Genomic DNA, 25587 nt, shown 5'->3' with positions numbered 1-25587 from the left:
ACTCTCACACCACCTGACCCCCTCCTCATCACGTATCCTCCTCTGCAAAATGCAGGGACATGGCTCACGCAGCACCAGAGTCACATCTCAGATCAGAGGAGGAGGACGTGCAGTCTGCACCACATGCCATCACTCAGTTCTCCACGGGAAAAAGCTGTGCGATTCCTGCTTACTGCATTAAAGCAAGCAAAGTCATTTCAGTCAGGTCCTGTTATGCACCAGTGTGCTGCAAAGTTGTCTATTTTTGGTTTCACTTACAAATGAAGACATTTTCTAACACAGAGCACATTAAAAACAACAAGCGCAACCAGTTGACAGATGGAAATGTCTCTGCAGAATGCCTGTTCTAGGCTTACACCTAATTTGCAAAAGCTGGTGGAAAATCTGGTCACCTAGAAATTACATTGAATTGTTAGATTTGTTTGGTATAGCTTGTAACACTTGTCTATCTTACATTAAAATGCCTGCTGATCTGTTCTTACAGATCTGTCTTTCTTTCACTAAACGTAGTTTTAACTTATTAATGAGATTAAAAGGTAAAACGCAACCTAATGAAGATTAGGGGCCACACATGCGGCCCCTTACAAGGTATCAAGTTGCCCATCATCGGGCTATTGTGTGTATCAAGATAAAGACAACAAAGTTAAGAGAGTATGTGAGCATTAAAAAAACTAGTATCAGGCTAAGAAATTATATGGCAATTGCTGAAATCTGCAGAACAATTATTTCTACTTGGCTCCTAAGAAATCCCTGCTACAATACTTGTACAGTGTTCCTGATGAGTATTTTGCTCCATATTTCAATATGTTAAGCTTGAGAGCTGCAGAGCTTCTCCTTGTCACCCTTTCTAGTTCTAAAGCCTTGCATCCAGTCAGACATCTCTTCGCTCAGCAACATTTGAAAACCTGCAGATCATCCCTCAGAGACATGACGCTGCGTGGCCCAGTGGCGATGCGTGGGAAGTATTGTAGCAGCTGGGTGCCTATTCAGTAATGTCGGGTTCCCGCAGTGAGTCACAACCTCCCCGTGACATGCTCAGCAGCTGCCACCTGTACAAAGTCATGATTCACACACACACACACACACACACACACACACACACACACACACAAAGCCCTTGCCACCAGCTAACATAGGGAACACCCACCCACAGCCTGACACTGCACTCCCTCCCTTATTCAATGTACACTCATCTCCCTGCTTGGCTTGTGGAATACTCTTCTGGCATTTCCCTGCTTGCTTTTAAGATAAAACAAAAATATGTTTTGATGTCTCTTAAAAGAAATAAACAGCAACTGTTCTGTCAGAGATAATCCTGGAGCACAAGAAGAAGCAAATGACAGCAATTTGGCAGTAGTGTATTCCTGTACAGTCAAGCTAAAATGTAGAACAGAACAGAACATTGCAGAGTGTTATTTTAATCCACAAGTTAAATTGTTACTCATTTATTTGCAAGGGTGTTGCTGTTTACCTAACGGAGTTGTTTTAAATGCCAGTCCCACTAGATGTCAAACACAACTGATTGGTGTGAGGTCATCCTCCTCTCCATTTCTGCTATCTGTTGGGAGCCTAGCCGTCTGGTTCTCTCACTGTACATCTCTTCTCTTGGTGAACCAATGGAGTCATTCAGCCCCCTGTACCACCTCCACACTGAAGACATGCAGATCTACAACTCCTTTCCTGTCCCTCTCTACTATCTTGTGTGACCAACTGTCTCTATCTCCCATGGATGTCCCAAAGCTACTTAAAGCTCAACATGTCTGAAACAGACTTCGCCGGGGCTCCCAGAGCAGTATCGGCATGTTACATTTTCCGTCAAGTTAAAGGTATTAAAATAATATTTTTTATATTTGCTACACATACATACATACACACACATATGCATATATATATATATATATATATATATATATATATATATATATATATATATATATATATATATATATATATATATATATATATATATATATATACACACACACACATATATTATATATAATCTGCCTGGGCCTCCAGTTCCACTGCACGTGTGATCCGGCAATGCACCGGTTGGCTACGTGGTAAGACTACTCTTACTACTGCCGGCCAGAATATCAAAATTTTCTTCTTCAATTGGGTGAAAGAAGATTTGCGATCAATGCGATAAGCCAGTCTTGATAAACAGACCCCTAATTGTTCTTACCCTATCAAAGCTTAACAGAACCCTCCCTACTAATTAAGAACTGAGGATGTTGAGAGACTGCAATAAGTGTTCTGATTCCCCATCTGTAGACTGCACAAGTCAGACGGATTTTTAATAATTCACGCAGATAATGCACTGTGTGAGCACTGGTGTGAATTAAAACGTTGAATATGAAATAAAAGACAGCAAGAGTTTGAGAGTTATAACTATGAAAATGGCTGTAACGTGACAATTCATGCTTATATTTGCAGTCTCTGCTCATTTTCCATTGCAAAAATATTGATCTAATTAAAAAAAAAAAAAAAAATTCCACATTACCTCTCATGTGACACATGAATTATCCTGAGCTAAATATATTACAGACTGATTTTCTTATATGTATAACAAATAATATTTGAAAATATTTCTATGGACATGCAACACATTGAGCAGCAGAATTAAATTATATGAGAACCTAATATATTTCTCACCAAATAAGATAATCTTCTGTATAGGCAAACAGGTACCATTGACGAGAGCCTGAGGCAAAAGAGTATCATGCAGTGGAATCTGGAGACAGAAGCATCTCAAAATCCAATTATACTTTTACAACAGAGCAGGAGGGACTGGGTGCTTCATCACACTCCGAACAATCACAGAGAGAAAAGAGGGCTCAGACTAAAAGAAATAATTATCTAGTTTTAATTGGTAACAGTAACATCCACAGGCACAGATCCAAAGAACTGCTGATCCTCCATTCATGACCTTTTCTGACTGGGAGTCAGCCTCCAAGAGATGGAATGTAATACACAGACAAGTGTAACGGAGTGACGCGTATACACACACACTGGGGAGCAATTGAATAAACACCATGGTGTTAGACAACAAATGAAGAAATGCATCTAGGAATTTTCTTTGGATTACTGCATGTGAATTAGACATATAGCTTTTTCATCAATATCTGCACCCTCGAAGCTTTACTGGTGTTAAGAAAACATAATGAAGCAATTCTTTCTCAAAAGTACGAAGATTCACATAATCAATTAGCCCTTCTCCTATAATATATATCTGTAACAACATTTTTAAAATAACATCACATAACATTGGAATGTAGGGCAGTACATTTCAAGTAGAAATTGCATTTTTGTGTACTGCATACATAAATCTCTATTACAACGTGGAGCTAATTAGATTTGCTTCCTCCCCAGAGCTCTGAAAGAACCATTTTTCTCAGGTTCTGTGCTGTGGTTCATCTCTCAGCCCTGACAAAAACCTAAGACTGTGTGACCCTGCAGAGGAGAATTGCGAGAGATGCAAACATGGACATTGAGACTCTGATAAAAGTTCCCACTCACACACCTCTGAACTGGAGCCAGAAACGACCACAGTGCTTGTAATTACCAACAGACCAGAGTCAGTAACAAGTTTTGAACCTGCTATCACCAACTGCCCAGAGTCAGAAACTAGCAAATTACCTGTAATTACCACCTCCCCAAAACTGGTGCTCTGCCTGTGGTTATCAGTTCCTCTACAATACTAATTTTTATAGCAACTGTATTCAGGTGGTGTAAAATGCGAAGTCAGAAGGACTGTTGTATGTTTATTTGGTGGCTTTGCACATCTCGGTGATAGAAGATAGCAGTGTCACCAGTGGCAGTTTCAAAGGCCCCTGTGGTGAGCTATATCCTGACACAAGCTAGTTTTTTGGACACCTGAATAGACTTTTTGGAGCCGTTCACAGCTTGACATCCTTGCAGACAAAGGTAGCATTTGAAGGCTGCCTATACAAGTATATAGAAGTATGAACTTCAAAGAAAATGTCTTCATATTTCATGTTTTGGGAATTCTGTGTGGTACTCCATACTGAGGAGCAGAAATCACACCCAGGTTTTTAATTATACTTACTACCCTTACATGGGAACAGCTATAATCACATGTCTTTGGAAAAGAGATGTCCCATTGTTATAATTCCATCATGTTTGGTATTTAAATGTGCGGGAGATTATGACTGGTTTATTGAAGAGGAAGTTATTTGTGAAGAGTTACCAAACGTCAAAAATTTTGGGATATTTGTGAGCAAACTATAGTGACACTCAGGGGACATTCCTGCCCCCCTATTAGCACCAACACTGTCCCTGTGAAGGCCGTCCCAATTCATTTTGCTTAAAAAAACCTGTGTTGTGAAAGGGCAAATTGTCAGTTTCTTGGGGGTCAATCTAATTGAAGGACTGTCCATCTCTTCTGCCTACCCCCAGGAATACAGATTATTATACGCAAATTATGCTCTGTACTTTCATCCCAGTTGTTTTTTTATACCTGTTTGTAATTTTTTTATTTGTATGTCAAATCTTTATCTAATTGTTTTTTATTATCTGTAAGCATTGTACGTTTTGTATATTAAATCTAACAATGTAATAGTTCTGTCTAATTGCTCTAAACAAATCCATTGCCTGTGTAGAAGAGAGATTGCTTGGCTGGGTTAACTGTTAAGATACCAGAGTGTGAAGGGTTTCCCGTTTAGCTACCAGAGCAGTGAGTGTGCGCAATTGGATAATAAAGTCATAGGTTTGCTACGGGCCTTATAAATAGCTGGTGGCAGTTGCAAAGAGGTGTGGAAGCGGGTGTCTGTGTTGGGAAAGGGACCAGTAAATATGTAGCCTTAGAGGTGAGTATAAGATTTGGGCTGGGATCCTGTGTGTTCCCTTACAGTAAGCTTTCAAGTCACGAGTGCGCAGATGGCAGTTTGTGACAGATTAAGGGGATCAGGAGCGGTTTCCTGACAAAATAGAGGTGATATATTGTATGACTGTTGGAATATATGATAAGATATCAAATCAGGGAGTAGCCAGAGGGGGCTATCTCTGACAATTGTTGGCAGTTTGTGGGACTTTTATAATTTTTAAAACATTAAGTGCTGGGTTTAACTAATTATTCTCTGCCCTTAAGAACTGGTAGTATCCTAGCGAGGAATACAGCCATGTTCACAAGGACAAAACTCAATGCTTAATAAAATGCTTAAATGCTTAAAATAGAAGAGAATATATATATATTATATATATATATATATATATATATATATATATATATATATATATATATATATATATATATATATATGCAACAACATTAAAACCATCAGCCTAATATTGTATAGGTCACCCTTGTGCTGCTAAAACGACTCGTTGAGGCATGGACTCCACAAGACCTCTGAAGGTGTCCTGCGGCATCTGGCTCCAAAATGTTAGCAATGGATCCTTTAAGGCCTATAAATTTTGAAGTGGGGCCTCCATGGCTCAGACTTGTTTTTCCAGCACATCCCACAGGCGCTCGATCGGATTTATATCTGGGGAATTCAGAGGCCAAGTCAACACCTTGAACTCTTTGTCATGTCCTGCAAACCATTCTTGAACAATTTTTGCAGTGTGGCAGGGTGCATTACCCTACTAAAAGAGAGACAGAAAAAGGAGCGATTGGTGAGGTGGGAGGTAGACCGGGAGATGACAGTGTTGCAGAGGCCGATAAAATAGAGGGTTTTTTTCTCTTTCTAGTTCAGTAATCTGTGCCAATATGACGGTCAAACAGAGCGTCAATGGTCATCCGCATGATGCCCAACAGCATTTGCAGGATGCTGACACAGAGGAGAAGCAACATTCTTTGGGCTGAACCAATATCAGTGAGAACATTTCTTCTCAATTTACTAGGAACTAGTGACATGTCTAGGCTGGGACTAAAAAGCACCTTTGGCATACACATGCCAGCACAGATTTGTGTGCACGCTCATGAACATTTTGCTCAGCCTAATGATTTCATCAATGGCTCTATCATTCAATAGGCATAACTGCTGTTACCATTGCAGAATTAGTACACCAGTGGAGGCCAGCATGGGACTGCTTCCATAAAAGAAAGTCTGGGAGGCTTACTGAAGCTGTGCAGCCATTAAATGAAAAACTGAGACAACTCAAACAATCCCACTGATACTTTCAGGCAAATGCCACAATTGCCAGACTGCTAGTCCAGGACTAGGGGTGATACTAATTCATAGCTTATTTCTTATAAATCGTGGTTCAAGTCACAAAATAACTGCCTCAACTTTGTGTAAGTGAAGGGTACACACTAAGCAAAAAAAAAACAAAACAGGAAGAGGCCTGTGCAGCAGACATTCAGTTTGTTTAAAGAAATAGGTGGCCTTTCTCAATGTAAACTAAAACAATCAGCGCTGAGTTTGATTCGGCAATTCCTCACCAATAACACATGGATTAATATAAAAAATAACATTTAATAAACATGTATAAAAAACGGAAAAAACATTTATCCTAAGATGACCAGCTGATACAAAAATAACAGTGCTCTAATGAGTCAATGATCGATGATGGTCCAACACGGAGTGTTATGAAAATATATATTGGCCAATATATCACTCCTAGAAAGACTCTATATCAAAAGTGTCTCGAATAATCGGACTCGAGCTGATAGTGTTCATCAATGGAGCCCTCCTGAAGTCTATGTAGCAGGTGTGCCTGGTAGACCGATAATGATTCTTTATACACGAATCAACTAAAAATGTAAACTAGCCAGTGTAATGGTAGATCTATACAGCTGGCTAAAATGGCTCACCAAGATGAAAGTTGGTGATATATAATACACATAGATGTTACTGCAATTCATCCGATGTATAACCAGTAGAGGTGTCCGCTGCATCCAACCCAAACAAAGGGTTCCTAGATAAGCGAATCAGTCGCTATAGATAAAATAGGTATAACAACTTTATCCGGCATTTAGCAAATAAGCAGTACGATACCGTGTTGTAATGGATCTCCGTAATAGTTCCTATGGGTTATGTGAATGCTTCACCATCGGACCGTTGGAATTCAGATGTCTCAGTCCAAAAAACCTCCTTAGAAGTAAAAGATTGGTCCCGGTCTATAGATGTTAATATTGGAACATATCCAGGATAGTGAAAAGTTGGAGACACCCCGGTCTCTCGTTGCTAACAGCACACCGCTCAATAGACACTTGGCCTTTCTCAATGTGCCAGCTAGGCAATGCTGTATTGATGTATGAATGTGCTGTTGTAGTGGTGGCAGAAGGAGATATACTTCAAGAGCATTGGTCTATTACAACTTTAGACAAATCCCACACACTGTTCATCAACAGATGCAAGTGTATGCCTTTCAGTAGATCTAAGAAAACACCATTTTATTTTCCTCAAATGGGTATTTACCGTGCGAGAAAAGCAATCAACTTAACAAACCTGCTTCTTTTGTGTTCTAGTGAAACAAATAAATTATACATAGCTACCCACACAGAAAGTGTCAGTTTAGAAGTATTGCTTAAATACTTTCCACTGGCACTTAAAAAGGTAACTTAACTAAACAATAGCTCAAGAAAGTTCCAATTATTTCAGTAAATAGCAAGTTATTTACTTGTCTATACTGTTGAAATGGATAACCGCTGTGTTTACTGCAATGACCTCCAATGAGCTGATTAATGAAACACATATGCATGATTCAAGTTCTTGAACCGCATGTGCTGTAATTTGTATCCTAATATAAATCACTGTTCCATATAAATATTGTATGATGTATGTATGTATATATATAAATGCATTTATTTATTAAAACAAAAAGGGTAAACAAAAGAGTAAAGGATAAAATAATTAAATTTCTACTTTTATTATTATGTCTAGAATCTGAATAAATAAATTAAATAAATATAAACAGTTTACAGAGATCATAAATAAATCATTGTACTGGAAACATAAAACATTATTGAGCAGACAGGTAACACAATCATAGCTAACATTAGATAGGGGCCTGGGGCCTCATTCATTAAGGATCTTAAATGAAGAGGATCCTTATTTCAGTCTCCTGGACAAAACCATGTTACAATGCAAGGGGTGCAAATGAGTGTTCTGTTTTGCACATAAGTTAAATACTGACTGTTTTTTCATGTAACACACAAATACTTGATAGCTTATTTGTACACTGAAATTTAAAGTTGATATATGTGTGCTACATGAAAAAACAGTCAGTATTTAACTTATGTGCAAAACAGAACACTCATTTGCACCCCTTCCATTGTAACATGATTTTGTCCAGGAGACTGAAATAAGTATCCTCTTCATTTAAGATCCTTAATGAATCAGGCCCCTGGTCATGAAAAAGGGCGTTTTCTGAGGATTATGACACAATTAAAAATTAGGCCTATTTATCACTATTTTAACACTGGAGACATCCAAGACAGCGAAATGGAGCTATTTAACAAGCCACTAAAAGCTTAGGTTTTTGGACCTTGTTTCTGATAGCTAACACCATCTGAGTATAGCGTTAGCTGCTCTAACCGAATGTAGAGCCCACAGGAGAGAGAAGAGGACTGCCTCTTCTGACACCTCCCCTCCTTCATGTGCAGCCTGGGCGCTTGGCTTGTCCTATGGCCATGCATGCCTAGTGACTACAGCCGAGACAGAACCCAGAAGAAGTGATGGTAGAAAGGACAAGATGAAGTTGCCATCTGGGCCATTCTTTTTTTACAGATGAGGAGGGATGAGCTCCACTGAGCAGTACACATTCACTGTATAGTGCAATTATTTTCTGTGTGACTATTAACTGGATGTCACAGGTCCATATGGACCATCATATAGCAGATTTCAAGACAAGACTTCAGATGGGAACAGTCACATCCATTGCTAATCTGCAGGATAATACAGCTGGGGAACAGTTATATTATAGAAGACCTCTCCTGGTGGTATATTCTCAAAATTGTGGTAGTGACTTCCAGCACCACAGTTGTCCACAGAACCCTGACCATGATCACAGTTTGAGGCTTTTAACAATTCAAATTTCCACCTAAAGATTTAGTTTGTGATCTTATCTCAACAGACTACAAACATGCATGTTGCTGGTGACTCAGCTAATCAGACTACTCTAATACATTAAAATCTTCTGAAAATTATCTTTATGATATTTGGCCCACAAAATAGTTAACTTCACTGTGTTGGATACATGTTAAAAGTAGTTTCACTACAAACAACTGTGCAGGCTCTCTACAAATATAAGTAACTCTCAAATAATAATGTGGTACTTACTTTCATCTGGGTTGGGAGAAGCAAGAATAGCGCTGTGCTTTCTTTTCACTTCCTCCACATTCTCAGCTATCTTGTCAATGAAACCTCTGATTTCCTCCACCTGAAGATATAAAAATGGATCATCCTCTAAAAATGTGTTGGCATAAAAGTAAAATAAGATGGAGAAGAGGACTAATCTGTAGTAGAAGAAGGGAGGAGAGACGACTAATCTGTAGTAGAAGAAGGGAGGAGAGACGACTAATCTGTAGTAGAAGAAGGGAGGAGAGACGACTAATCTGTATTAGAAGAAGGGAGGAGAGACGACTAATCTGTAGTAGAAGAAGGGGGGAGAGACGACTAATCTGTAGTAGAAGAAGGGAGGAGAGACGACTAATCTGTACTAGAAGAAGGGGGGAGAGACGACTAATCTGTAGTAGAAGAAGGAAGGAGAGACGACTAATCTGTAGTAGAAGAAGGGGGGAGAGACGACTAATCTGTAGTAGAAGAAGGGGGGAGAGACGACTAATCTGTAGTAGAAGAAGGAAGGAGAGACGACTAATCTGTACTAGAAGAAGGGAGGAGAGACAACTAATCTGTAGTAGAAGAAGGGAGGAGAGACGACTAATCTGTAGTAGAAGAAGGGGGGAGAGACGACTAATCTGTAGTAGAAGAAGGGGGGAGAGACGACTAATCTGTAGTAGAAGAAGGGGGGAGAGACGACTAATCTGTAGTAGAAGAAGGGAGGAGAGACGACTAATCTGTAGTAAAAGAAGGGAGGAGAGGACTAAACTGTAGAAGAAGTAATTTCTCCAGCAATATAGCTTTTGAAATTATTCAAGCCTGAGCACGTGTCTATGAAAATAGATGGGCAGCTAACTGCCTATCTACCAGTCCTTATTAAACTCATATTATTAAAACCAACTCTATTTTGACAGTCAGACTGGCTTTGTTTACTTCTACACTAATAAAAAAGGACTTTTATTTAAAAGATATGTCCAGAACATCATACCTGTTCAAAGAATTCATCCATGAAACGGTCTCGATCCAAGCTGACAGCCACTTCATCATCTTCATCACTGTCTTTTGCCTGCAAGACAAGCAGTTCACAAGTTTTTCCTGAATAATTTACTGCAATAAAATAAAGCTGCAAGTGTCCAGTAAAGACCATCATTAAAGTGCACAGCTGTCTAAATACAGTGGGGAAAGCCATTTTTGTAAAATCTACCTTATCAGTTAAATAAATAGAATATAAAAACAGACACAATCATTTCCTACATTTAAATATGGAGTGCTGATCCAGTTGCAAAAATATGCATAAAATGACTACATTATTTTATTGTAGCATGCTTTTTACTCATTAACAAAAAAAAGGCAAAAAGTGGACATAAATATGGTGGCATAACCTTATAGACAGAATATGGAGCACAAAGAACAACAATCCTAAAGACAACTTATGGCAAAATTTCTAACCCTCATCCTATATAGAATAGCTCTAAAAGTGCCAACACAGTCAGTTACTGCATCTGTTTCAAAGTATTATAGAAAATGCATCACAACTCTAATTATGCACCAAAGTCATGTGTTTAGAGGAATATTGCAGCATCACAAGGGTCAAGTTGCAAAAGAGAAATCAATTTACACAGATTTGATAAAAGAACACACGTGTGCTTATTAGTATATATACAAAATAAACTAATTTTATAGAATGCTGTGTGCCGATGACCCTGATGCATTGTGTAAATTTAGAAACAAACAGAGCTGTAATGTAATGTACAATCAATAGGCACTCCATGTTTGCTGACAAAATTGTGTGTTTCTATAGGAACATTTAAACAACAGTCTTGTGCTTCATGCACTTTGTGCCGATACTGAGAAGTCCTGTAAGATTTCCTGATCATATGCATAGTGCATGTTTTATCTCGGATGTACGCATTCAAAAGCAACGGAATAATATCATCAGGTCTCTATTTATTTAATCAACTCTGCCGTTTCACTAGTACTTCTGAACCTTAAATGTATGAACTCCTCTACTACACCTTCTATTGAGCTACTGTATACCGACCCAGTTTGGTCAACTATGTTTGTTTGACCCCGATTCTCTGCATTGTTATTATTGTCATTATAATTTTTTTTATTTTTTTTTTAACAGTGCCACAAATGGTCCGCAGCACTATACATAGGGGGTGAATAGAGTAGACATTTACAGTAATATACACAGACAACTACGAAAAAATACATAATTACAATAGACCTAGTTATATAAAAGACCAATCAATTCTGAATTAACAGAGTACAGACAGAGAACATAGTATTGCAAATCAAGTTAATTACTAGACATTGAGCATTAGTGATAAATAATACCAGCTTGAAGTAGGCCTGTGCCCAGGAGCATGTACTAGAGAAACTGGGTTTGGGAGGACAGCCTAGGACCAGGCAAAAGGTGTAATGGTTGAAGGAGAACACATGGCAAGAGGGCGCTGCTTGTGAGAGCTTACATCCTAGAGGGAAGGGGTAGATGCAAAAAGCATGGCACTGAGTAGGAGAGCAGTAGTGGTAGCAGAGGCAGAGGAATTAGGAAGAAGGTTGATAGACTTGAATCAAGAAATCAGTTTTAGGGCCCGTTTGAAGCCTTGGAGACTAGAGCTAATCTTAGGTTGTGGGAATGTGTTCCATAGGTGGGGAGCAGCACGAGTATAATTCTGGAGGCGGAAGTGCGAAAAGGTAATTTAGTGTGATAGTAGGCGGCAGTCATTGGTAGAACTGAGCTGGCAGGAGGGAGAGTGGGTAGAAATGAGTATGTAGATATCGGAGGAGCAGGAGAGGTACTCCATTTATTGTGTTATTCTCTTTCATTTACTTGTGCCGGCTGCCCCTAGCCTGGGATTGGATCCGACTTTGCACATGTATTACGTGCCCTGTCCTTCATTCATCTGTCAACAGTTACCTATGTAGACTGGGGTTCAGGTCTTGTGGGTTCCCCACAACAAAGTCCGTCACTATCTTGCAGAGGTCCCTGGTGAAGCTCGGGGTACCCATCCTTGCTTTAGCCAGTGCAAATTGTTAAAGGTATAGTGTATCTACATCTGGATTTTGTGACTTAACCCCTTCTCCAAACCAATATAAGCTTTCTAACAAATTAATGTAAACTCCCTAAAATAGTTCGCATTTTCCAAAATGTATACATTTGAAAACTTGATAGAAAATAATTAGATCTCCCCAAAATAAGGTGAACTACTCCATTATTATTATATTATCAATATTATATCCTCTTCAATTATTTTAATTAAATGTATTTTTTGTTTAATCACGACAGTCAACAGTCGGTTATTTTACATTAGTGCTAAATATAATGCGCAGTGGAGATGCAGTCTCTTCACCTGTGCTATGTAGTACATAGGTGGCAGTTTTGACTTCTCTCTTCCTATATCTCTAACTTCACAGCTAAAGAGACAATTATATGGCTGTCAAAGTGGAATACTAAAGAAGCTTTTTCTCAAGTATCCTGGCACACAGGTTGTCTATCTTTGTTACAATGGAATAAAAAGGTAATTTTACAGCATAGTATACTAAACTAATTCAAACAAACTTTTTAAAAATCACAAATGGTGTGATGGTTATATGACAGATCCCCATTATTACAAGATAATAAACACTAAATACCAAAAATATAGTTTTAGGTGGAGTTTGATGAGATCAAATAAAAAAAACAAAAAAAAAAACTTCCCTTTCAAGATCTGATCATACTCCACCCATAACTAATTTCTAAATATTGGTTATAGTTATTCTTTAAAGAGCACCTGTAGCCAGTGGTGGGATTCAAATAAATTAACAACCGGTTCTCTGCCCTAATGACCGTTTTAAGTATACAAAAAGATATACCGAAAGGTAGTTTAATATTTCATGTATTTAATACTCAAATAAGAACAATAAAAGAGGTACACAAAACTAGATTATGTTATACGAGTTTTGTGCCACGCTGCTTTTACCCCCCTTCACACTCTGCCACGCTGCTTTTGCCCCCCTTCACACTCTGCCACGCTGCTTTTGCCCCCCTTCACACTCTGCCACGCTGCTTCTGGAGTCCCCGGTTTACCGAACTGGCCTTAAAATTAGGAAATTAGGTATCGGTTTTGGTAAACCAGTGCGAACCGGCTGAATCCCACCACTGCCTGTAGCCTATACATAGTGGACCTCATTTATAAAGTATTAATTTTAATTTTGCACTGGTTTGCTTGGATGGTCAGCCCAGCCCCATATAAAGATGCATGGAAAAAAGTAAAGGAGTGCACTGTGTAAAAGTGTAGACATGACAATATAAGTCTAAACTTCAACCACTTTAGAACCACACCATTCATTACATTAAGCTTTAACACCTTTCCTAAAATACTGCCTGGTTTAGAGTAATGTAGGATTATAGTGAATAATGAGAGTGAGGATATATTGTGACTTCCTTTATTAAGTTACCCTTTGAAACCTTGTTTTACAGTGTGCACCTAGAATTTGATTCTCCACCAAAGTGCAACTAGATAGAGCAAAATAGGCTCCAATAAAAATAGATGGATATGAAACCCAATCTCCACGAGCTCAAACGCGGTACAAAATTCAAATAATTTTGCTAAGTGAAAGACTGTATTTTTAAAAATATCAGCCCAGCCACAAAAAATGGCTCCCCGGTGTGTATGAGACGTGTATATTTTAAGATAATTGATGATGGTGGTAGTCAGTTTAACGGTACTGACTGCCCCGACAAAGAAGAGGACAGGAGGACACCAACTTGATACTACAGCGACCTGAAAGAAAACCTACTTACCAGGATGCAGATGTCTTCATGGGACGAATCGCTGTGTTGCCGACTATGTTAGAGGACGTCATAAACTGCGACTTGTCTTAAAGTGGCGATGGATGGACCCAGCTGTCATTGATGTAATGCAAGTATTATTTTAGGGGTTAGGGTTAGGATTAACCCTAACCCTAACTCTTTAACCCTAATACCTAAGTGTAGTTCTTTGAAAAGGAAATTGGTATGCTTAAGGGTTAAACATGTAATGGTAAACATATAGGGTTAAACATATAATGGAGAACAAAAAAATAATTGCCAAAGACACTATATAATGAATGTATACTTTTACACTGCATTGTTTATTATCCCAAGGGAACTCACAATCCCCAAAACACTTACCTGTACTTAAATAGTCACCCAATAGGAAGCAAGCAGATATGATGTCATAGCTCCATAATGACATGTGACAGATGAATCATTAGCTTATGAATTCAGCCTCTTTTAGTTCCCAGGAGAGGGCACAGTCTCTAGTTACTACACCGGTATCATGGGAACTGAACAACTTACAATTGTATAAATCAACCGCACATAGACACAACCTCAATGATCGAGAGGCTACTGCAATAACCGTGCATACCATTTCTTTACACAAGCTAGGAAACCTGAATTAAGTACCTGTATTTTGTCCTGTCAATGGTTCCTATTATGATAGATGAAACCAAAATCAACTTTAAATTAGATGAATTCATGTTGTACAAGTAACTCAACAATGTCCCTTTCCCTCCACCCTAACAGAGTGTCCACTTGGAAGCTGACATACATTTTGGTAGTGTGACTGTCTACAGATTGTTCCAACACTGTCCACTGGTTTAAAACCGAAGCCGACTACTGACTATATGACACCTAGGTAGACGCCACTAAATCCAACTCTTCTACATTACACTGTTGGTCTCTCTTTAGAAACAATGTGCCCACTAAACCAACTACAGATAAAACATTTACACATATAACTGATGTGGTATATGTACAATTAGCACCAATAGTGCAAGTAAGAGAAAACAGTGAGTCCCTTTAATAGCTAAATACATCAGGGAAGACTAAAAATAAATCTGGTTCTGGGGCCGTTCCTAGTTTCCAAATTGTAAAATGGTATGAAAAACCCATCCATCTGTATTTACTAAGGTGTAGCTTTCAAACAATCACTTATTCCATAAGGAATTATTAGCCCAAATCACTCACTGTGAGCGATTCTTTGACCCAGTTTCAGAGGTGAATGAATCAGAGATTGCTATAGATGTGGGCTTATCAGAACACCGACACGTACATAAATACTGCAGTATTCCCTGTGAAGAGCTACTGTGCAGCTCTTGGTGGATTACTAAAGAGAGAAACTGTCACTGGATACTTGATGTTATGTGGGAAGGCAGTGTCGCTCCCACCTCCCTCACAATACAAGAGAATTACTGGCCGTGAGAGAGCAGAGCTGACACTGTCATATATCATCCTCTCTACAAGAGCTGAACTGCAGATAAATCTTTCCTCCCACTTACATAGAACTGTGTATGCTGAAGGAGAGGAAGGGATGCCAGGGCAGCCAGCTATACTGAGCAGAAGACATGATAAAAAAACAACAAGAGGAGAACAGAATCACTAAACAGCAGCCAAGCATGTCTCCTCCTAAAGTATTCTGCCAAATCTTCCAATCATGACAAAGCAGCGGACATCTCAGTTTATTACTTGATAATATTTAAATTTCTACTTAGACATTACTTGTTTTTTTTTAATAAATTGTTTTTATTATATAGATTTTTAAGGGACAGTAAAACAAGTTACATATCAAAACATACATACCCAATTCCAGGATAAGTATTCTAAAAGTTATTGTAGCTTTTAACATATAACAGAAAAAGACATTAATTGATTCTAAATCAGATTAAAGTATTTTTCGTTTATAAAAATGTACAGTGAACTACACTCTGGAACCAACCTAAATAAATGATGTCAAAACTAAAATTGAAACCAAAGCTAAAGGCTGTTACTAATATTACAACTGGTGGTTTCGCCGAACACATCAAACCATATTATTGGAAGGGGAGGACAGCAAATTGAGACTCATACCAGTGGTGGCAGATTTTATAATACTTGTTGTGTAAGGCCTTTCTACTATCGTACATAAACCGTTCATCCCTACATATCCCAGTAACTAAATTAGTCCAATGATGAACACTGGGAGCCTACGACACCATCCAACCCCTAGCAAGGACCACCTTGGCCAGGAAGGACAATATAAATATATATTTGAAGAGTGGCTTGTCTAAATCTTCATCTAATGTAATACCAAACAAACATATCTTGGGGCACATATGAGGGGTGAGTGGTAGTGTAGAGAAGATGCGATCCCATATATTACACCATAATGATTGAACAACTGGGCATGTCCATAATAAGTGGCAGAAAGTACATACGGGGTCTCCGCACTTAGGACACGCAGAGGAGGTGCGAAGTCTCATCATGTGTAGGGTAGAGGAAACACTACTTGTTAATATTATACACTTTACTATTTAAACAACAATATATGAACCCTACTTGCTGACAGTGTCCCCATGTCCAGGAAATACATTGTTCAAAAACATTTAATGGTTGGTAAAGCGCATCACTTGAGGAAGCAACATGGCAACACCTACAAGTTAATAAATTAAATTATATGCAGAATATTTGCTGAACACAATTACTTATTTATTCCCAGTTGTATTTATGGACATAAACTCAACTTACAAATAGTGATTATATTCCCTTAAAATGGCATGTTCAATGACAGCTGATCTCTTGCAGGTCATTTGCATAAAGAACACACTTAATTCAACATAATTCTAGACTATTAGGGGGAGACTCAATTAGCCGAGAAGCGTCTGCGGAACTTCTGTGAGACACTTTGCGGCGGAGATTTGACAGAAATCTCTGTTCATTTTTCCTCGCTGCCTACAAAGGAATGAGGTCTTGTGTATGTGGATGAGCAACAAATGCACTGCACTTCTGTGACAGCTACATTCATTCCTGTGGAGACACAAGGATAGGATTGGCATTGTACCAAGAGCACCAAAATAGGGCTTTAAGCATTGTACTGTGATCCCCACAACAGGTTTTATTTGTAGTTATGTCACCAGATTGGGTTTCTGCAAAGTGTTTATTTTTCTGCCATACCATTGACTTTGAATATGTATCTTTTTAGCATACTAAGTAGTTATTACAGTAATAAACCTTATAAGCAATAGGTGGCACACCTATCACCTGTTGACCAAGCAATTGCATTAGACATCATGCATAATGAGCTGTAAGCCACAGTCTGCATTAGAATATGACCTGCAACATACAGAATTATATCTGCAATCAGATTGGTTCCTGAAATTAAGTAGGGAAGTGTTGTTAGCTATAAAGGCTATAAGGGGTCTGTTTAACAAAGGATGAAAAGTTCTATGGTCTGCAAAAACAGTTGAAGTATAAAGAAAGCCATAAAGGGAAACCACCAGCAAAAACACTGTTTTCACCGTAGGTATCCCCCGACGATAAGATGCCTTGGGCAGTACGAGTAGTGCAACATTCCTTATTCTGTTATCGTCATGTAAGGATGGCAATAACAGACGAAAATACAAAAATCCTTTATTCTTTGAATAAAGCATTTTTTTCTGTGTGTAAAAATTATTAATTCATTTTTTTTTGTCCACTAAGTAGAACTGAAAGCGCAAGTCTGGGCATTTAACATGACCTGAGACTTGATCAGCAGACAAGTAAAGCTGGGTACACACTACAGATTTTTCACCCAATTATAGGTTTCTGTAGCGTGTACCCAGGATATACAGTATACATTTAAATTCAAGTAAAAATGTTCAGATTTTTCAAATGCTGGGTGCTTCCATCTCTTTCCATGAGCCAACATATCCTGTAGTAAAGCACAATGCTGTTTAGAATTCAGGTTTGAAATGGAGAACCTACCACCAATGTAAAGAAGAAAACTACAAAGAAGTTTTTGCTAGTAATGAAGGTGTTAAGCCTGTTGAAACACTGTTGGTTAAGGCAGCCTGCAAAATGATACACCATCTGTCCTAGGGAACATCTGGTGCGATTCCCCGCCCTTCACTGGCCTCCTGCTGCAGGTGCTCAGAGAGACACCAGTCCAGGCAGACAGTAATTACACAGGTAACCCAGAACAAAACAGCTCTACTATCTCCCAAGTGAAGAGTGGGTGAGGCCGCGCAATCCTATTATACTACCCACAGTTCAGGTCTGCTAAAAGTCACTCCCTATTCTACACTCTTTATCATTATAACTGGCTGACCTGTGAAGTGTAACACTATTGTCATAATGTTAGTGGAAGAGTAAAATTATACACGAATAGTGTAGCAAGTGCAGAATCCATCCGACTATTCAATTGTGTGTGTGTGTTTCCTATTGACAAAGTGATGTTATGTAACGACATTTCCTAACTTCTACTCACAGAAGGACAATAATGCAGAGCTGTAACTTAATATTTTAGCGCCCACAGCGAGAAGGAAAACCGACGCCCCCCCCCCCCCCTAGCCTTCAATTTTAACCAAGTTAACCAGATATATTCATAAACTGTGCCCCCCTTTAGTATTGCGCCCTGGGCGGTCGCCCCTCTCGCACAGCCCCAGTTACAGTCCTGCAATAACGTGAAAGGCGAGTGTGTGTGTGTGTGTGTGACAAAGACAAGAACGACAAACTGTGCTTATATCCATTTCCCTGTTAGAGTGACATCAGAATCTGAGAACTGTGTTACTTGAGGAAATGTATACAAGAATACACACAAGAAGATATAATCATAACCTGATACTAAAATGTACAATGAAAACCACAGAGACACACCAAAAGTGCATGACTTCCAGGATCACACAAGGATTATTTACGGATACTACCAATGTGATATATCCACCTGTGCTCCTCTGAGGATATCCATAAAACATGCACTGCTGGTGGGTCCAGAAAAAAGGGTTATGAATGACTTAATGCTACAGATAGAACACAATACAGAGCAAAATCAAATCTAGGGGTGGCCCATGAGAGGTTACAGCAAGTATAATTTGTGTTTATTTTACCATTCCTTTTTACAATTGTCCTAAAATATTATATAGAAATGACATCCTAACATCCCCAATGTAATAGCCGCTTATAAGGAGCCAGATTACCGGAATATTCATTAATTTAGGAAAATATATACATGAGAACATATTAAACTTTCCTTTTACTGACAGGAACATGAAATAAAAAAAAATATGAAAAAGGGAATAAATACCCAACATGTTTTCAGGTCCATACCTAGATACCTCCCACAACTAACTTACTACACCTCTCTTCCTGACCTTATAGTAACACCTCTCTTCCTGACCTTACAGTACATGCCTAAGGACATGGTTTTTCCAAGATGGTAATGGGATAAGAATCTTTCTGGTTATTAGTGACTAAAGAAGCTTACAGAGCCTTGAGTAATTAATGCAATTAAGAACACAGAGATATGTGCATGCAGACAATAAACGACTCCTCTAAGTAGTGTAAATCTTGCACCCTGGGTGCCGTTGACCAGTTATTATAAATCCAATAAGGGTATCTAAAGTGGACCAAATTTCAGTTTAGAAGGAGTCATTGAACTGAGCCACACAGGGCAGTATATGTTTATCTGCTAATTAAAACCAGCACAAAGCATCAACACACAATGTATCAAGCACAGTGATAAATAAAGAGTTTAGAGCTATATATACACACACATGTAAAATATTAAAAGATTAAATCACAGTACATTTAAAAGATGCTGTAGTAGCAATCCACTAGATACAGAAACACTGTGTTTGGCAACAAATGAGTTAACATGAGATAATGGGTGAATGTGTATTTCATGAATCATGCTCTCTTATCCCCTGTGTACCAGTAAAATGTTCATGTTTATACACTTCCTTCTATTCTGCACCATAATGGTGACTTTTGTATTGTTCTCGGTGCAAACCCATCTGTTCCCAGTTTCTGGCCTTGATGGTGCCACCCCCAAAGTGCGATGGGATTGCCGGCATCCACTGTGCAAGCCTGCGGGATCTGCTATAACCAAACAGGCCTCTCTTGGCTTTCAGAAAGAAAGCAGCCTGTGACCTACTTCTGGATTACACTGTAGCTGAAATCCAGCATGACAGGATCTTCCCATGGAATCAGCTCCATTAGATTGTGTATATGGAACTGAGCACTGTAGGCACACTAATCACTCTATGCATAAATTCAACGTGATCACTTCCTAGCTTCAATCAAAATAAACAGCTGTAAAAACAAAGGAAACATAACCTTGATCACAGCATCAATAAACACAATAAAAAAAAACAACTGCGTTACAAATATAAGCAAACTCGGGCACAATGTGAGAACAGAATTCTTTACACGCCCTATTTATAACTATCATCATTAAATCCGCAAATGGCTTCCCCAAGTGTATTTTATATTAGTGTGATTTTGATGATAATTTATTAGGATTTACGGCGTATTGCTTTTAATCCAAGCTTATACATTTAAATGAATATCCAACTGCAGTCACTGGACAGGTCCTACATGAATAGGCATAAAATATTTTTCCAATAACATATTTGCAGTCTGATTTTCAGTAAATAGTGTGGCAATAATGACACTGGAAATACAGATTGGAATCAGATTGTTAATACGAGTTAATTTATATGTTTAGGTTTGTTTTTTAAATCTTGTTATATCTTTCAGCATGTGAAGATATGATTATGTCCTGAACGAGTATACTGCAGATTCTTTGGTTGGGAGCCCAAAATCCTGCAAACACTGCAATACTTCCAAGATTTTAATGTATGTATAATAAAAGTTTGTTATTGCTAGATTGCCTTTACTTCTAAAACTCTAAGAACAAATGCACTGAAAGATGAAGTACACCTGGCAGGAGCTGGTAGAAATCATGCCTGGAAAGTTTGACTAACTATAGACCATCCCTTCACAAACATCCAGGCCTCTGCATGTAGAAAAGCTTTCAACGCTAGGGGGTATATTTACTAAACTGCGGGTTTGAAATAGTGGAGATGTTGCCTATAGCAACCAATCAGATTCTAGCTGTCATTTTGTAGAGTGCACTAAATAAATGACAGCTAGAATCTGATTGGTTGCTATAGGCAACATCTCCACTTTTTCAAACCCGCAGTTTAGTAAATCTAGCCCTAGGTGTAATGGGGAGGCCACAGAGTAAGTCAAACTGTCTTATGCTACTCCTATTGGGCAAATTAAAACAATATGTTTCCGTTCTATAGCCTTACTTTGTGTCTGAGGAACCAGGTAGTGGATTTCCTCTTTTTCCAGCCATTTTCACAATAGCAATTAAAGGTATTAGTCGTTATGCTTTCTGGCCACACCCTCCCAATCTCGGTTACATGACTTTTTTCGGGCTGCACCCACTTTGTGAAATTCCCTCCCTCGCACAACAAGACTTTCCTCTAGTCTTCAAATCTTCTCTGAAAACCCACCTCTTCAGACAAGCTTATAATATTCCTGAACCACCCTCTAAATCTCCTAGGTCACCCAATTACAACCCTCTACATCGCTAACACAAGACAACAACCATCTGTCCAACATAGTTGTGTGTCTGATCATACAGCCCACTATTACTACTATACTTTTTAACCTTTGCATTCTAGCTGAAAAAAATCTGCAATATGATGTAGCACTTATCCTTGTGTATCAAACCATTGTCCCATAGATTGTAAGCTTGTGAGCAGGGCCCTCTTACCTCTCTGTTTGTATTACCCAGTATTGTTTTATTAATGTTTGTTCCCAATTGTAAAGCGCTAAGGAACTTGTTGGCACTATATAAATAAATTTTGAAGATGATGGTCTTCACGTTAATGGTGAATGCGATGCGGCTGCTGGTAGTTCGCTGGCTGAATGTATTACTCTTCAGATTAGTTGAGTATTTTGTCACGAGATCATAAAGAACTCCGGCAGTGTTATAATTTTATTATTCTATGAAAGCTAACTCATCCCAACCTTCCCTTCTGGATTTTGTAAATGATGCTAGCAATTAGACTTAGCAGTTACAAGGTTAATCGGATGGCCAGAAAAAACAAGTTTATGTTATTAATTGGAATTGTTATTAATAATGCAAATGCAAGAGGTTTAAGGGGTTGTCGTCAAACAAATGTAGTTATATGTAACAAGGTTATATAGCATGTACAAAATCTTAACGTCATTGTATAGAAACTTGTACATTTAAGTACATAATGTCTTTTCATTTTGGGTCAACTTTAATTTCAGTCTGTACCTGGGATTAAAAGTGCATGGATTTGGGATTTTTATGTGGTGTTCCACGCCTAAAATAGAAAATTGCTTAAGAAAAATAATCCCTTTCTGTCTATACTCTGCCTCTGACATTCTACCTATCACATTGTTTAGCAGTGCTCTTTTAAACCTCCCTGAACCGCTGTACCTTTCTTGACAATGGGTTTCTGGATAAGAGATCACATGACTATATACAAAAAGATCAAATAACCTAAATCAAGGACTGTAAGATTGTCTGGATTGTGTGTGTGGTGTGTCATTCTGTACGTGTGGCGTGTCATTCTGTACGTGTGGCGTGTCATTCTGTACGTGTGGCGTGTCATTCTGTACGTGTGGCGTGTCATTCTGTACGTGTGGCGTGTCATTCTGTACGTGTGGCGTGTCATTCTGTACGTGTGGCGTGTCATTCTGTACGTGTGGCGTGTCATTCTGTACGTGTGGCGTGTCATTCTGTACGTGTGGCGTGTCATTCTGTACGTGTGGCGTGTCATTCTGTACGTGTGGCGTGTCCCTCTTGTGTGTGTGGCGTGTCCCTCTTGTGTGTGTGGCGTGTCCCTCTTGTGTGTGTGGTGTGTCCCTCTGTGTGTGGTGTGTCCCTCTGTGTGTGTGGTGTGTCCCTCTGTACGTGTGGCGTGTCCCTCTGTACGTGTGGCGTGTCATTCTGTACATGTGGCGTGTCATTCTGTACGTGTGGCGTGTCATTCTGTACGTGTGGCGTGTCATTCTGTACGTGTGGCGTGTCATTCTGTACGTGTGGCGTGTCATTCTGTACGTGTGGCGTGTCCCTCTGTGTGTGTGTGGTGTGTCCCTCTGTGTGTGTGTGGTGTGTCCCTCTGTGTGTGTGTGGTGTGTCCCTCTGTGTGTGTGTGGTGTGTCCCTCTGTGTGTGTGTGGTGTGTCCCTCTGTGTGTGTGTGGTGTGTCCCTCTGTGTGTGTGTGGTGTGTCCCTCTGTGTGTGTGTGGTGTGTCCCTCTGTGTGTGGTGTGTCCCTCTGTACATGTGATGTGTCATTCTGTACGTGTGGTGTGTCATTCTCTTGCAGAGCACCAAAGTCGATGTTAATAGTGAAAATATTAAAGGACACGTGTATTAAAAACACTAAGATATTATTTACACAAGTTAAGGTAATAAATGCAGAAAAGCATTGATCTATCAATTATCTAAATATGATGATAACAGAAAAGGGGGCAGCACGTTTGAAGGCATTAGATCCAGTAATAATAGCAATTGTTATTTCACCATAATCTACAATTAACAGAAGAACTGACAGGACACGTCAGCAGTGATTCTTAAGTTATCTCATATCAAACATACAAATAATGTGTTAGCTGTCTTTTTTTCGTTTCTTTTGTATGAATGTCTTGTAATGGTCTATGCTTGGTTAACTTGTTGAAGTTCAAAAAAGCACTTAACAAAAAAACAAAAAAAAAAACACACCTGTGACTTTCTAGCACAATACTGTACTGGAAATGTCCAAATAGTTTTCTGAACACAAATAATTGATACATATTTTACATGCACATCAGTTTGCAGAAATGGGGTTCTTTTCCAGTACATTGGTTGATTTCATAGTTTACTTTTAATTGTTATATAGCCTAATTAGAGTTCAGACCAAATCCAGCTAAAGAGCCTGATGTAGCATTGGACACAATTTACACTTAAATCGTAAGTGTAAATTGCATCCCGTAATTTACTTAGGATTCCGAGTCACACATATCTTTAGATGCGTGCAACTCAGAATACTATGCAAATTGCACACACTGCGTTACACACCTGCCTTACGGCCCACTGTGCATGTGCACTACTCTAAAGCGCTTTTTTGCGCTTACAAGTCGGACTTGTGCCCGACTCTACATGAGGCCCAAAGAGTGCAAATTTGCACATGGACATATGTTGTGGAGCAAGGGGTGTAAATGCAATATGAAGGGAAACACTGCATAATTTTGCATACACAAACACTAGTCAGCTTTATATTACACTGTGATTTAGAGTTGCGCTAGGATGTGCCCTTCTCCAAACTCTAAATATGTCCCCACATTTTAAATTTGCTCCCCCTAGAGCAACATGGTTAACTCCGAACTTTAAATTAGGCCCTATATGTGTAGGTCATTATCTTGTGTTGTCCACTCTTCCAGCCTATCTGCACTAGTAACTCTGCTGTTGTGAAAGATCACACAAGATGAACAGTCTCTCTCTAAGTCAAGACAGATGATACACCAAGGGTGCCAAGCACTAGTGAGAGGAAGCGATAAAGGCTCACAGGAAAGAACGAGGTGTAAAACAGTAGAGAAGTAGGCAATTATATTTGTGAGTGATGGATCTATTTGTCTCTCCAGGGAGAAGACAGATTTAAGGCTGGATAACTAGGAATAATACCCAGTTCGTAGCAAATGTTAAGTAGTTTATTTGACAAAAAAAATCTTCTATGCTGGAGAGTACCTGAAACGGAGCAGAGTGTACCATTTATATGGCATATACAACACAAATCTGTGTTTTTACATATCGGGCCTTAATTTACAGTCATCTAGTTTTCACCAAATATAATCTCATATGATAAATAGCCCATAACAGATTTTACATGGTCATTCTTTATTCAATAAAAATACGCCAACATGAAGAAGTCATGTGTGAAAAAGTAAGTATACCCCATGATTCAGTAGAACCACCTTTACCACCAACTTAAATGAATATAGAATGTATTATTTGGTCATTCGCTTACATTACATTTGAGGAATTTTGAGCCATTTCCGTCACGTCATTGGTTTATACGGTCCCACAACAGCATCTCAGTGGGATCATTCCACCACAATGTATTAGTTTCTTCTTCAGCCATTCAGTTGTAGATTTGTTGGTGTGCTTAGGATGATTGTAGCATGATTTAATTTCGCCCACGCTTCAACTGTTGGTAGATGGTCTCACCTTTTACTTTAGAAAATTCTGTTATAAAGAATAGTTCTTGGCGGACTAAATGATTACGAGCTCTCCTGGTCAAAACACCACCAAATCACCCCTACATGGCCATGACTGAGGCTTAGTATCAGGTTCTTGTAGTGATATGCAGTGTTTGTTTGTTACAAACACAGCATTGTGCATTAAAACCAAACAGCTTCATTTTGGTTTCATCTGTTCAAAGGACATTGTTCCAGACGTTTTGCGTTTCATTCAGATGCAACTTTGCAACCCTAAAACATACAGCAATTGTTTGTTTGTTTTTTTGGAGAGAAGGGGATCTTCCCAGTCTACT

General features: G+C 38.9%; 1 protein-coding gene across 3 annotated transcripts in view; it reads right to left on the bottom strand.

Annotated features, from left to right (window-relative positions):
- Window positions 1-25587, bottom strand: part of STX1A (syntaxin 1A) — a 74278-nt gene that overhangs the window by 29129 nt on the left and 19562 nt on the right. For all 3 annotated transcript variants that reach the window (XM_075196637.1, XM_075196636.1, XM_075196635.1), the window contains exons 3-4: window positions 10237-10314; window positions 9249-9348 (exon numbers count right to left, since the gene is read on the bottom strand). In XM_075196637.1, coding sequence (XP_075052738.1) covers window positions 9249-9348; window positions 10237-10314 — 178 coding nt within the window. The remainder of the gene's footprint in view (window positions 1-9248; window positions 9349-10236; window positions 10315-25587) is intronic.

The sequence above is a fragment of the Mixophyes fleayi genome, chromosome 2 (genome assembly GCF_038048845.1).
Source record: "Mixophyes fleayi isolate aMixFle1 chromosome 2, aMixFle1.hap1, whole genome shotgun sequence".
Lineage (NCBI taxonomy): Eukaryota > Metazoa > Chordata > Amphibia > Anura > Limnodynastidae > Mixophyes > Mixophyes fleayi.
This window is presented reverse-complemented; position numbering and strand designations above follow the sequence as displayed.